General features: G+C 45.6%; 1 protein-coding gene across 2 annotated transcripts in view; it reads right to left on the bottom strand.

The window, feature by feature from the left end:
• The window catches only part of FAM149A (family with sequence similarity 149 member A), a 204,540-nt gene that overhangs the window by 59,829 nt on the left and 129,992 nt on the right, over positions 1 to 14,719 (bottom strand). For both annotated transcript variants that reach the window (XM_063920796.1, XM_063920797.1), the window contains exon 2: positions 6,651 to 6,761. In XM_063920796.1, the coding sequence (XP_063776866.1) occupies positions 6,651 to 6,761 (111 nt within the window). The remainder of the gene's footprint in view (positions 1 to 6,650; positions 6,762 to 14,719) is intronic.

Below are 14,719 nucleotides of genomic sequence, written 5' to 3'. Positions count from 1 at the left end.
TAGTATCCATCCATCTCCATTGTTTACCTGAGGTGCCTTTTAGTTGTGCCTATTAAAATATGGAGAACAAAAATGTTGAGGTTCCAAAATTAGGGAAAGATCAAGATCCACTTCCACCTCGTGCTGAAGCTGCTGCCACTAGTCATGGCCGAGACGATGAAATGCCAGCAACGTCGTCTGCCAAGGCCGATGCCCAATGTCATAGTACAGAGCATGTCAAATCCAAAACACCAAATTTCAGTAAAAAAAGGACTCCAAAACCTAAAATAAAATTGTCGGAGGAGAAGCGTAAACTTGCCAATATGCCATTTACCACACGGAGTGGCAAGGAACGGCTGAGGCCCTGGCCTATGTTCATGGCTAGTGGTTCAGCTTCACATGAGGATGGAGGCACTCAGCCTCTCGCTAGAAAAATGAAAAGACTCAAGCTGGCAAAAGCAGTAGCACCGCAAAGAACTGTGCGTTCTACGAAATCCCAAATCCACAAGGAGAGTCCAATTGTGTCGGTTGCGATGCCTGACCTTCCCAACACTGGACGTGAAGAGCATGCGCCTTCCACCATTTGCACGCCCCCTGCAAGTGCTGGAAGGAGCACCCGCAGTCCAGTTCCTGATAGTCAGATTGAAGATGTCAGTGTTGAAGTACACCAGGATGAGGAGGATATGGGTGTTGCTGGCGCTGGGGAGGAAATTGACCAGGAGGATTCTGATGGTGAGGTGGTTTGTTTAAGTCAGGCACCCGGGGAGACACCTGTTGTCCGTGGGAGGAATATGGCCGTTGACATGCCTGGTGAAAATACCAAAAAAATCAGCTCTTCGGTGTGGAGGTATTTCAACAGAAATGCGGACAACAGGTGTCAAGCCGTGTGTTCCCTTTGTCAAGCTGTAATAAGTAGGGGTAAGGACGTTAACCACCTCGGAACATCCTCCCTTATACGTCACCTGCAGCGCATTCATAATAAGTCAGTGACAAGTTCAAAAACTTTGGGTGACAGCGGAAGCAGTCCACTGACCAGTAAATCCCTTCCTCTTGTAACCAAGCTCACGCAAACCACCCCACCAACTCCCTCAGTGTCAATTTCCTCCTTCCCCAGGAATGCCAATAGTCCTGCAGGCCATGTCACTGGCAATTCTGATGATTCCTCTCCTGCCTGGGATTCCTCCGATGCATCCTTGCGTGTAACGCCTACTGCTGCTGGCGCTGCTGTTGTTGCTGCTGGGAGTCGATGGTCATCCCAGAGGGGAAGTCGTAAGACCACTTTTACTACTTCCACCAAGCAATTGACTGTCCAACAGTCCTTTGCGAGGAAGATGAAATATCACAGCAGTCATCCTACTGCAAAGCGGATAACTGAGGCCTTGGCATCCTGGGTGGTGAGAAACGTGGTTCCGGTATCCATCATTACTGCAGAGCCAACTAGAGACTTGTTGGAGGTACTGTGTCCCCGGTACCAAATACCATCTAGGTTCCATTTCTCTAGGCAGGCGATACCGAAAATGTACACAGACCTCAGAAAAAGAGTCACCAGTGTCCTAAAAAATGCAGCTGTACCCAATGTCCACTTAACCACGGACATGTGGACAAGTGGAGCAGGGCAGGGTCAGGACTATATGACTGTGACAGCCCACTGGGTAGATGTATGGACTCCCGCTGCAAGAACAGCAGCGGCGGCACCAGTAGCAGCATCTCGCAAACGCCAACTCTTTCCTAGGCAGGCTACGCTTTGTATCACCGCTTTCCAGAATACGCACACAGCTGAAAACCTCTTACGGCAACTGAGGAAGATCATCGCGGAATGGCTTACCCCAATTGGACTCTCCTGTGGATTTGTGGCATCGGACAACGCCAGCAATATTGTGTGTGCATTAAATATGGGCAAATTCCAGCACGTCCCATGTTTTGCACATACCTTGAATTTGGTGGTGCAGAATTATTTAAAAAACGACAGGGGCGTGCAAGAGATGCTGTCGGTGGCCAGAAGAATTGCGGGACACTTTCGGCGTACAGGCACCACGTACAGAAGACTGGAGCACCACCAAAAATGCCTGAACCTGCCCTGCCATCATCTGAAGCAAGAAGTGGTAACGAGGTGGAATTCAACCCTCTATATGCTTCAGAGGTTGGAGGAGCAGCAAAAGGCCATTCAAGCCTATACAATTGAGCACGATATAGGAGGTGGAATGCACCTGTCTCAAGCGCAGTGGAGAATGATTTCAACGTTGTGCAAGGTTCTGCTGCCCTTTGAACTTGCCACACGTGAAGTCAGTTCAGACACTGCCAGCCTGAGTCAGGTCATTCCCCTCATCAGGCTTTTGCAGAAGAAGCTGGAGACATTGAAGGAGGAGCTAACACGGAGCGATTCCGCTAGGCATGTGGGACTTGTGGATGGAGCCCTTAATTCGCTTAACAAGGATTCACGGGTGGTCAATCTGTTGAAATCAGAGCACTACATTTTGGCCACCATGCTCGATCCTAGATTTAAAGCCTACCTTGGATCTCTCTTTCCGGCAGACACAAGTCTGCTGGGGTTGAAAGACCTGCTGGTGAGAAAATTGTCAAGTCAAGCGGAACGCGACCTGTCAACATCTCCTCCTTCACATTCTCCCGCAACTGGGGGTGCGAGGAAAAGGCTCAGAATTCCGAGCCCACCCGCTGGCGGTGATGCAGGGCAGTCTGGAGCGACTGCTGATGCTGACATCTGGTCCGGACTGAAGGACCTGACAACGATTACGGACATGTCGTCTACTGTCACTGCATATGATTCTCTCACCATTGAAAGAATGGTGGAGGATTATATGAGTGACCGCATCCAAGTAGGCACGTCACACAGTCCATACTTATACTGGCAGGAAAAAGAGGCAATTTGGAGGCCCTTGCACAAACTGGCTTTATTCTACCTAAGTTGCCCTCCCACAAGTGTGTACTCCGAAAGAGTGTTTAGTGCCGCCGCTCACCTTGTCAGCAATCGGCGTACGAGGTTACATCCAGAAAATGTGGAGAAGATGATGTTCATTAAAATGAATTATAATCAATTCCTCCGCGGAGACATTGACCAGCAGCAATTGCCTCCACAAAGTACACAGGGAGCTGAGATGGTGGATTCCAGTGGGGACGAATTGATAATCTGTGAGGAGGGGGATGTACACGTTGATATATCGGAGGATGATGATGAGGTGGACATCTTGCCTCTGTAGAGCCAGTTTGTGCAAGGAGAGATTAATTGCTTCTTTTTTGGGGGGGGGTCCAAACCAACCCGTCATATCAGTCACAGTCGTGTGGCAGACCCTGTCACTGAAATGATGGGTTGGTTAAAGTGTGCATGTCCTGTTTTGTTTATACAACATAAGGGTGGGTGGGAGGGCCCAAGGACAATTCCATCTTGCACCTCTTTTTTCTTTTATTTTTCTTTGCGTCATGTGCTGTTTGGGGAGGGTTTTTTGGAAGGGACATCCTGCGTGACACTGCAGTGCCACTCCTAAATGGGCCCGGTGTTTGTGTCGGCCACTAGGGTCGCTTATCTTACTCACACAGTCAGCTACCTCATTGCGCCTCTTTTTTTCTTTGCGTCATGTGCTGTTTGGGGAGGGTTTTTTGGAAGGGACATCCTGCGTGACACTGCAGTGCCACTCCTAGATGGGCCCGGTGTTTGTGTCGGCCACTAGGGTCGCTAATCTTACTCACACAGCTACCTCATTGCGCCTCTTTTTTTCTTTGCGTCATGTGCTGTTTGGGGAGGGTTTTTTGGAAGGGACATCCTGCGTGACACTGCAGTGCCACTCCTAAATGGGCCCGGTGTTTGTGTCGGCCACTACGGTCGCTAATCTTACTCACACAGCTACCTCATTGCGCCTCTTTTTTTCTTTGCGTCATGTGCTGTTTGGGGAGGGTTTTTTGGAAGGGACATCCTACGTGACACTGCAGTGCCACTCCTAGATGGGCCCGGTGTTTGTGTCGGCCACTAGGGTCGCTAATCTTACTCACACAGCTACCTCATTGCGCCTCTTTTTTTCTTTGCGTCATGTGCTGTTTGGGGAGGGTTTTTTGGAAGGGACATCCTGCGTGACACTGCAGTGCCACTCCTAAATGGGCCCGGTGTTTGTGTCGGCCACTACGGTCGCTAATCTTACTCACACAGCTACCTCATTGCGCCTCTTTTTTTCTTTGCGTCATGTGCTGTTTGGGGAGGGTTTTTTGGAAGGGACATCCTACGTGACACTGCAGTGCCACTCCTAGATGGGCCCGGTGTTTGTGTCGGCCACTAGGGTCGCTAATCTTACTCACACAGCTACCTCATTGCGCCTCTTTTTTTCTTTGCGTCATGTGCTGTTTGGGGAGGGTTTTTTGGAAGGGACATCCTGCGTGACACTGCAGTGCCACTCCTAAATGGGCCCGGTGTTTGTGTCGGCCACTACGGTCGCTAATCTTACTCACACAGCTACCTCATTGCGCCTCTTTTTTTCTTTGCATCATGTGCTGTTTGGGGAGGGTTTTTTGGAAGGGACATCCTGCGTGACACTGCAGTGCCACTCCTAAATGGGCCCGGTGTTTGTGTCGGCCACTAGGGTCGCTTATCTTACTCACACAGTCAGCTACCTCATTGCGCCTCTTTTTTTCTTTGCGTCATGTGCTGTTTGGGGAGTGTTTTTTGGAAGGGCCATCCTGCGTGACACTGCAGTGCCACTCCTAGATGGGCCCGGTGTTTGTGTCGGCCACTAGGGTCGCTAATCTTACTCACACAGCTACCTCATTGCGCCTCTTTTTTTTTCTTTGCGTCATGTGCTGTTTGGGGAGGGTTTTTTGGAAGGGACATCCTGCGTGACACTGCTGTGCCACTCCTAGATGGGCCAGGTGTTTGTGTCGGCCACTAGGGTCGCTTAGCTTAGTCATCCAGCGACCTCGGTGCAAATTTTAGGACTAAAAATAATATTGTGAGGTGTGAGGTATTCAGAATAGACTGAAAATGAGTGGAAATTATGGTTTTTGAGGTTAATAATAATATGGGATCAAAATGACCCCCAAATTCTATGATTTAAGCTGTTTTTTAGGGTTTTTTGAAAAAAACACCCGAATCCAAAACACACCCGAATCCGACAAAAAAAATTCGGTGAGGTTTTGCCAAAACGCGGTCGAACCCAAAACACGGCCGCGGAACCGAACCCAAAACCAAAACACAAAACCCGAAAAATTTCAGGCGCTCATCACTAGTAGACATCACAACAAATCATATTGATAAATGGAAATGGCCGAGAACCAGTAATGTAGCAAACGTTAACTGAGGCAAGGCCTGAGCAGGGACCCTTTGTCTCAACAGATACATCAGCAACATTAGTATACACTTGATATTTATATGGGCAGGAGCAAGACAATATATAGGCACACTCATTGTTATGTGTAAAGCAGACAATAGGGTACATTTCCACAAAATAACATGAGCTACACCCCACTATCTCCTTGCACAACATTAAGTAACCTATATTACCAAGTATGGAAAGTACCCCACAATTGAATTCAAGGTGGAGAGTGCTCATTACGGCCAAACCGCAGCGATGCAAGAAGTATAAGCACTGCATTACATCAAAGAGTTCCCGAAGAGGTGTTATGCAAGCTCATGCTCCCTGTGATCTTCTGACCCCACTAACCCTTTAGCGTAGCGCTGATGCAATTACATGCAGTAGTTATATGGGGTGTTATACAGAATCCCGGTGGTCACATGACTGAAACCAGCATCCCTACAATTAGAATGCGGCATGGGACGGGGTAATTATTTTACCCCTCTCCTGTCCCCTAACCTAGCCCCAATCGGCCTGGGGTGGCAGCTAGGGCTAAGATCGTGGGGGTAGCTGCTAGGACTAAGACTGATGGGCGGGGGGAGGGGGCAGGTGGAGGCAATGGCTAAACCCCTTCTAGTGCCTAACCCTACCTCCCAGGTCCTAACCCTAACAGTGGCCCCGATGCCTTTGGCATGTTGCCACCCGTTACGTGTGTGCAGCTCCAATGCATAAGCACAGTGCCTAATATAGTGAGGACATAAAGTAATTCTTCAAGGAAGGCCACAGAAACTCTCTGTCAAATGATAAATAATCCTATAACGCCACTCAGTACTGACTGTATTGAAAAGCAAAGACAAGCTATGCTTTTCGTCGCCTGATAAACTGAGAAATCTTTTTGATACCGTAACTCGCTATGGCAGCGGCATCATTGGCAATCACTGAGGCTTCTCTGCAGAAACCTCTGATTTCTCAATAGAATGCCTACTGATACTGCACATAAACCAGAGAAGACATAATTGGGGGAATTCAATTGTTTGAAAAGTCGGTTTGGTGTCTGTTTTTTCCTATCTAATAGACAGCAAAAAACAGACTTTTCAAACAATTGAATTCCCAATGATTCCTATTTTCAGAGAAAACCCTGGAAAAAGGGGTTATCACCAATTGATAAATCTACCTCCCTAGTGTACCACACTTATTAGGAAAATAGTTACGCTTTGATACTGAGTCTCAGGATAGCTATTTATGTTTAAGTGTATACATCTATATCTTTACATTTTCCTTTACTGTAATAACTGGAGTATGCCTCCTCATAGATACTTGTATTGTCAACAAACAGAGCTCTAAGCTCTAGAAAACATAGGATTGCATAGAGTACTGTACCATGTGTAGTTATGGATGGCTTCCTGTACAGGCCTTGTAAAATGCACCGGTAGAAGGTCTCCACCTTTCTCTGAGAGGCGAGGATCAGCGTTTCCACGACGCAATCCTTTTCTAAAAAATATAAAAACACGATTATATACAGAATTATACATGAATGACAGATTCCAAGCTGTACAGACAAGTGCATTTTTGGGCAGATGTGTCCTCATAGAGTGACCCATCCTTTTTGCACCATATGATGTGAGACACCTGGCACAATGGATGGGTAATGATTTCAATGCTGTGTACTTCTTCAATTTATTATCTTAGATCACATACATGGGGCAATCATTGGAAATCATTTACAAGGCAAAACCAGGTTGGTCCTCACATGAAGTCCGCACCCCCGGCTTCTCGCACCCTATTACATTTACCCCAATGTGTCCAGAAATAGGATATAGTAGTTGTGATGAAGTACAGTATATAATCATCGGGATCAAGAAAAAAGGCCCTGCGTCTATCCATGAGATCACCATCAACATTTAATCTGTTGGAATTAGTTTACAAACCCAAGTTATGGGGGGTGTTTGAAAGTAGGCTCTGGACATCCAGAGACAGAAAAGCACATGCTTCTTTCCGGTTAATGGGCCTGATTTACTTAATCCAAAAATCACAAGTGTCAAAATCGCATCCACATGTTTTCCCATTGAAAACACTGAAAATCGCAAATGTAATTGTATGCGATTTTGACACTTAGGGGTATGTTTACTAATATTGGTGTTTGTGCCGATTTTTAGGGAGTTTGATCTCGAATTTTATCGGTCGTATTTTACTGCAACTTTTTGAATCCATCTACGGTAATTTACTAAGCTGCCGAGTTTTCTATTTTCGTTTTTTCAGACGTCGATGTGATTCGTATTGTCGGGCAGTGTTTTACGGGAGTGATTAGTAAAACACTGCCGGACATAACACAATGAATCCCGGCCGGATCAGTGAGATCCGTGCAGGGCTTCATTGTGTACAGTATGAGTAGTGTGAAAGTATTAAAAATTAAAGAAAAAAATTGCGTGCGATCCCCCCTCCTAAGCATAACCAGCCTCGGGCTCTTTGAGCCGGTCCTGGTTGTAAAAATACAGGGGAAAAATTGCGTAGGGTCCCCCTATATTTAAACAACCAGCACCGGGCTCTGTGTCCGGTCCTGGTTCAAAAAATACGGGGGACGTAGGGGTCCCCCGTATTTTTTAAACCAGCACCGGGCTCCACTAGCCAGAGAGATAATGCCACAGCCGGGGGACACTTTTATACTGGTCCCTGCGGCCGTGGCATTACCCCCCCAACTAGTCACCCCTGGCCAGGGTTCCCTGGAGGAGTGGGGACCCCTTAAATCAAGGGCCCCTCCAGACACCCGAGGGCCAGGAGTGAAGCCCGAGGCTGTCCCCCCCATCCCTGGGCGGTGGATGGCGGGCTGATAGCCAGAATTGTGTAAGAAAAGAGAGTATTGTCTTTTGTTGTAGAACCACCAGCATGCATGGAAATAACGGGCCCGCTGGTCCCTGTAGTTCTACAACAAAATAAATACCCAAATAAAAACAATACACACACACACACCGTGAAAGTATATCTTTAATTAACATACATGCACACTTAGGGTGTGTACACGGTGAGATATTTTCTTTCGATTTTGACTATATAGTCAAAATCGCAAGAAAAGTTAGTGCAGATCGCAAGGTGAAAGTCACCTTGCGATCCTGATTCGATCCCAATGCGCGGTCCCGCCAGGTCGGCATCGCAAGAAAAGATAGACTGAGCAGGCAAGTCAATCCTTGCTAGATCGGTGTACTATCTAGTTCATCTCACATGTCAGTGACATCTCACATAAGCCAAAATCTCACAATAGCCAAAATCGTAAGCACACATTGGGGGTAATTCTGAGTTGATCGCAGCAGGAACTTTGTTAGCAGTTGGGCAAACCATGTGCACTGCAGGGGAGGCAGATATAACATGTGCAGAAAGAGTTAATTTGGGTGGGTTATTTTGTTTCTGCTTTATTTTTATACTGCAATTTAGACTGCAGATTGAACACACCACACCCAAATCTAACTCTCTCTGCACATGTTAAATCTGCCTCCCCTGCAGTGCACATGGTTTTGCCCAAGTGCTAACAAAGTTCCTGCTGCGATCAACTCGGAATTACCCCCCTAGTCCATATCTCAAGAAAAGTTAGTCAAAATCTTTGCTATCTGGGCTCCAGGGAGTTCAAAGGAAATCGCAAGTGAAAATCGGGCATAGCAAGGATCTCACAGTGTGTACACACCCTTACACACTCACACATACTTACCTAGTGTCCCACGGAGCCCATCGGTCCCCTTGTCAACGTAGAATTCATGGGGTACCTGTTTAAAAAATGCCCCAAATACTCACCTATTATCTGGTGAAGATCAGTCCTCTTCTGTCCATGTAGCAACCACAGGGTTAAATAAAACAACAAACCGAAATTTAGTTAATTGGGTCACTCTTGTGGGTGACCCCACTTAACCTTGCGGTTAGCCGCAGACCGCAAAGTTCCCACCATAGAGAATAATGGAGGTTCGCGATCCTCCATTCTAGCTGGTGCGCTCTGCCTGATTGACAGGCCAGGAGCGCACAGCCAATCAGGAGAGCGCCATGACGTGGCGCTCCATGATTGGCTGCTAGGTCCTCTCATGACAGAAGTCACGAGGGGTCCCGGCATTCGGGGAAAGGGCACATGGAACCCCTTTAGTCGCGTGGATCGGGTTTTCGGTTTGTTATTTTATTTAACCCTGTGAATGCTACATGGACAGAAGAGGACCGATCTTCACCGGATAATAGGTGAGCATTTTGGGCATTTTTTAAACAGGTACCCCGTGGATTCTACGTTGACAAGGGGACCGATGGGCTCTGTGGGACACTAGGTAAGTATGTGTGAGTGTATAAGTGTGCATGTATGTTAATTAAAGCTATACTGTACTTTCACGGTGTGTGTATTGTTTTTTTTGGGGTATTTCTTTTGTTGTAGAACTACAGGTACCAGCGGGCCTGTTCTTTCCCCACATGCTGGTACTTGTGGTTCTCCAAGTACCAGCAAGTGGGGGAGGCTTGCTGGGACTTGTAGTTCCACAACAAAAGACAATATTCTTTTTTACACAATTCTGGCTATCAGCCCTCCATCCACCGCCCCGGGATGGCGGGGACAGCCTTGGGCTTCATCCCTGGCCCTTGGGTGACTGGAGGGGGGACCCCTTGATTTAAGGGGTCCCCACTCCCCCAGGGAACCCCGGCCAGGGGTGACTAGCTGGGGGGGAGTGATGCTGTGGCCACAGGGACCGGTATAAAAGTGTCCCCCGGCTGCTGCATCACCTCCCTGGCTAGTGGAGCCTGGTGCTGGTTTTAAAAATACAGGGGAGCCCTACTTCTTTTGTCCCCCGTATTTTTGAAGCAGGACCAGACCAAGAGCCCAGTGCTAGTTGCTTAAATACAGGGAACCCCAGTCAATTTTTTCCTCACATTTTTGTAACCAGGACCGGCTCAAAGAGCCCAGGGCTGGTTATGCTTTTGGGGGGGGGGGGGGAACCTGAGCGTGTTTTTTTTGTTTTTTTTTTAACACTTTCTTTACGGTTCCATACAGAAGCATGCACGGATCTCACTGATCTGTGCATGTTTCTGACTCAGTAATAAACACATGACCTAAAATCTGCATGTTTTTATTACTAAAAATCGCCAGAAATCGCATGTGAATTCCATTTTAACCTTAAAATTCGCACCCTGTTACATTTGCGATTTTTAGTAAAAAATCGCAAACTACAAACGTGCGATTTGGTGCAATTTTTTAGACACCTAAAAAACCGCATCCTATTACATTTAGCCTCTTATTAGCACTGACACTTTCTTATTTTTTGCTTATATGTAGGGGACTGACTAGACCTATTTTATTGTAGCTGCTTAGTCAAGCAGACCCTATCAGTGCCTGTTTAGAAATCTTGATTGGTGTTTATTTCTTCTACATGTCAATGCAAGTGGCTGCTCTCACAGACAGACGCGGGCTTGGGAGGCCATTGTCAGACAAAGAAACTGCGCCTGCCATAGGGCTGGTGCAAATCTCAATGGTGCGACTGACTGTTGTGTATAAGGATGCACCAATCTCATACCTGGTACATTCCCCCATAAGGATGTACCCAAGTAAAGGAGCTTGTAGAGCCATTTACATAAACTCACAGACAGGGTACTCAGAAACAGCCCCATAGTGTACTAGGTACTTGGAATTTTTTTTTCACAAATGCGTACACACATTCGCAGCCTATACACAAAAATGAGGAACCTCAAGCTTAAGGGACAGCCTATGGCTACGCAGACTGGAAACATCAGTAGCTACGCACGCGCCATGTTTTTACACGTATGAGCTCGCAGCTGACAGCAGATACACGCCCCGAAAATGGCCATGACACGCCTGTATTTTTCCAACCACTCCCTGTTAACAACTCCAAATGGTTACCTTCTGTCAATCACTTCTCCATGAAATCCTCATTGCAAGCAAGATGGCAGCGGCAGCTTGAAGCATGTGCACTGTGATCGCAGCACGTGCGCAGTCTGTTGATAATGCTCCGTTATAAACATGAATTAGGCCTATAGTGAACTAAGGACCCCTATTCAGTAAGGATTGCAAATTCTGCTTTTTATCAGAATTTGCAATCCTTTTGCTCGCATGCTGGGGGATACCCTCCCGCCCCGCGAACGCCTCTGCCTGATTGACATGCAGAGGCATTCGCATTCACTGTGGGGCACCCACAGTAAATGCGGGCGCAGGACAGGTCCTGCTAATGCGCCCGCATCATTGTATTTTTTGCAGTTGGATTGCCAATTGTGATCCAACCCGAATAGCGTCCTAAGTACTTAGGATTAGTGTTTTTGTGCGGGCTAAATGGGAACTGCACTATTTGGCATGATTTAAGAACAGGTGTATGTGAACTCATCTGTATTAACTATATATCTAGTTCACCAATCTAGCTGCAAGATTTAAACTAGATTTATTTATTTTTTGCATTTAAAGCATTTTTGAAAACTGCCACTTTAAACTTTGTGATTAAAGGGCCATATTCAATTAGCAGTGATAACGGACTTTTCACGTGAAAAGTCCGGTTTTCGGGTGAAAAACCGGACTTTTCACGTGAAATCCAATTACAGCCTATTCAATTATCCTGGAAAATTTATCGGTGATCATGTTTTCACTAATTTCACTTCACCTTCTCTGAAGCAGGTGAAAAGTTGGGAAAAGTCACTATTTTAAGGTAAAAATGTTTGGATATGGTACAGAACTCCTGGGACACCCCCCTTTATGACTAATTAGGCACGTTGAAGTTTTTAATTATTTTTAATTGCCCAATAATGACATGTCATTTTTGGGGTGAAAAAGTAAAAAGTGATGGAAATTGGGGTTCAAGGTATGGGACAGGTATATTGGGGTGCTTTATGAGTGGGACAGGTGTTTTTTAGGCTTGCAGATGGGAGTAATCGGTCTGTTTCCACTTTTTTTTAAAGTACCCTAAAATGACCCAAATATATACTTATACCCATTTTTATGTACCCCAAATTTAATGAGAGCATTTATTTTGCTCAAAAAAACTTGCTTTCTATCATTTTTTTGCATTTAAAAAAAAATGCATATAACCGCCATTTCACACAATTTAAGTCCCCAAAAACTCTCTAATGTGATCTCTAACATACTTCTCTTCTGTTTTCCTATGTTAGTTTAGCATTTTTTGGGGTACAGGCTGATTTCCCCATTTTCACCTGCACTTTTCACTGCAAGAATTTTCACGTGAAACCCGGTCATTGAATAGGTCGAAAAATGGAGCGTTTTCGCGGCAATTTTCGGCCGATTGCCGCTAAAAATTTTCGGGCGAAAAATTGCCGCGAATTTGCGGATAATTGAATACCCTAGTAAGTCTCCAAAATCTCTGCACATTCCAAACCTAAAAATCAGATATCAAAATAAAAGTAACAGTAGGTAGCATCAATATATAGTCTGCCAAGACCCTCACAGAGTGAGATACTATGGTAAAACCACTTTGCATAAAACAATTATTACAAATATAGATGCACTTTTGTGGCCAGAATGGCGCAAGTACACATACAGTTGCCTACTAAGCAGGCAAGTCATTATTTAACCTATTCTAAAATTATTTGAGAATGCTAAACTCCGCAGCTTGTATGCTTATATCTCCTGGTAGGACATTGTTGCAGCTCCATTTACAGTGCTGGGAGCATTTGCATGTGAGGTTGAAGTCTATTCATCACCTTTACTGGCAGGGTTGACCCAAGTACTTCCTCGATGGGAGTGGAATGTTTTAGGTAGTCAAAGTCTTTATCCACAGAGCATGTAAACTATATTTGGTGGCCGTTCCAGTCACCATATATCAACCCAACTGCACATGTATAATAGAGTCTTTTACTATTGTCATGGAAGAATTGTGAAAACAATGCAGAGGCACTGTAGCACTGCATCTGCTCTGGCAACTTGTTTTGGCCTAGAAGCTTATTACGACACTACCTTGGTTTTCTTCACTTAGCAGCTGCTTATAATATCTAAATATATACCTGTTTTGTTACTTTAACTGCAATTACTCTTTGGTCTGGGAAACACAGCAATTATTTGCACATAAATTGCAGAGCTGACTACAGTGGTTCAATTATTAACAAACAGATTATCAATTTAGCCAGGCTGTTCAAGGAGGAATTATTAACTGCTGAGAAAGGTGTCCTTGAAAAGCCTAACACAATGATTGTCTAAAATCCCTGTAGCCTTTGTTAAGCTAACATGTAACACAGGTTGATGCATTCTAGCATACAGTTTTCCAGTGGTTGGTTTACTTAAGCAAGTCCAGCAATTTAATCCCTATGCAGAAACACATCATCAATGTCTTTCTTGCGTACATCAGAACAGAACAAAAAACTAAAAAACTGCACAGAACAGCGCCTAGAGAATAGACTGAACAATATAGAAAATTCCCCTGATATGACGCGCAGCCGACAACACTAGGTGGGTGTCATATAGAAAATACAGAAAAACGGCTGCGCAATATGCCAGGGAAAGAATAAGAGCGGACGTTTAGAAAATTGTCACAATTTATTAACCATAAACTGAATAAAAACATACTAATCATGATAGCAATAATATATATATATGACTAAGTTATAAAACACACCTTGATTGGTATAAATAAATGGGTAACATGGAAAAATGGGAGCACCTTTGAAAAAGTCACGTGATACGTGACGAAACGCGTCAGGACCCCGCCTCTTCACACCTTGATCCAGGTATTCATACCAGCAGCTCTTAGCTGAGATCTATCGGACCCATATACCGGCACCTTGGTTCCCGCAAGCCGTTCACATCAGCACACGGCTTTTATCCGCCATATCAGCTCAACGGGATTTACCATCTCCTTGCTGCACAGCACGAGGACTCCGCTTCATTATATACCTTGATCCAGGTATCTATACCAGCAATCCTCTGCTGAGATTTAGCAGACTTACACACCGGCATTTTGGTTCCCGTAAGCCGCATACATCAGTACGCGGCTCTCATCCGCTATACCAGCTCAGCGGTCTTCACCATCTCCTTGCTGCACAGCACAAGTGGGCAGCGCAGGATAAAGAACCGGGGACGCCCGGTTTCGGACCAGACCACAGGAGAGGTATATATACACTACAACAGTTCAGTTCTGTGACGGGAACTCTGTGCACCATTTGGGACCGTTTTCAATTACTACATGTACAAGCGCACTCACAAGTGACAACTTTGTGAGTGATTACAGATCTTCAGCAAGTTTATTTACACAAGCTGCTCCCATTTTCCCATGTTACCCATTTGTTTATACCAATCAAGGTGTGTTTTATAACTTAGTCATATATATTTCTCTAACGTCCTAGTGGATGCTGGGGACTCCGTAAGGACCATGGGGAATAGACGGGCTCCACAGGAGACATGGGCACTTTAAGAAAGAATTTAGATTCTGGTGTGCTCTGGCTCCTCCCTCTATGTCCCTCCTCCAGACCTCAGTTTGAGACTGTGC

Source organism: Pseudophryne corroboree, chromosome 1 (genome assembly GCF_028390025.1).
Source record: "Pseudophryne corroboree isolate aPseCor3 chromosome 1, aPseCor3.hap2, whole genome shotgun sequence".
Lineage (NCBI taxonomy): Eukaryota > Metazoa > Chordata > Amphibia > Anura > Myobatrachidae > Pseudophryne > Pseudophryne corroboree.
Note: the sequence above shows the minus strand (reverse complement) of the source record. Positions and strands in the feature narration are given on the sequence as shown.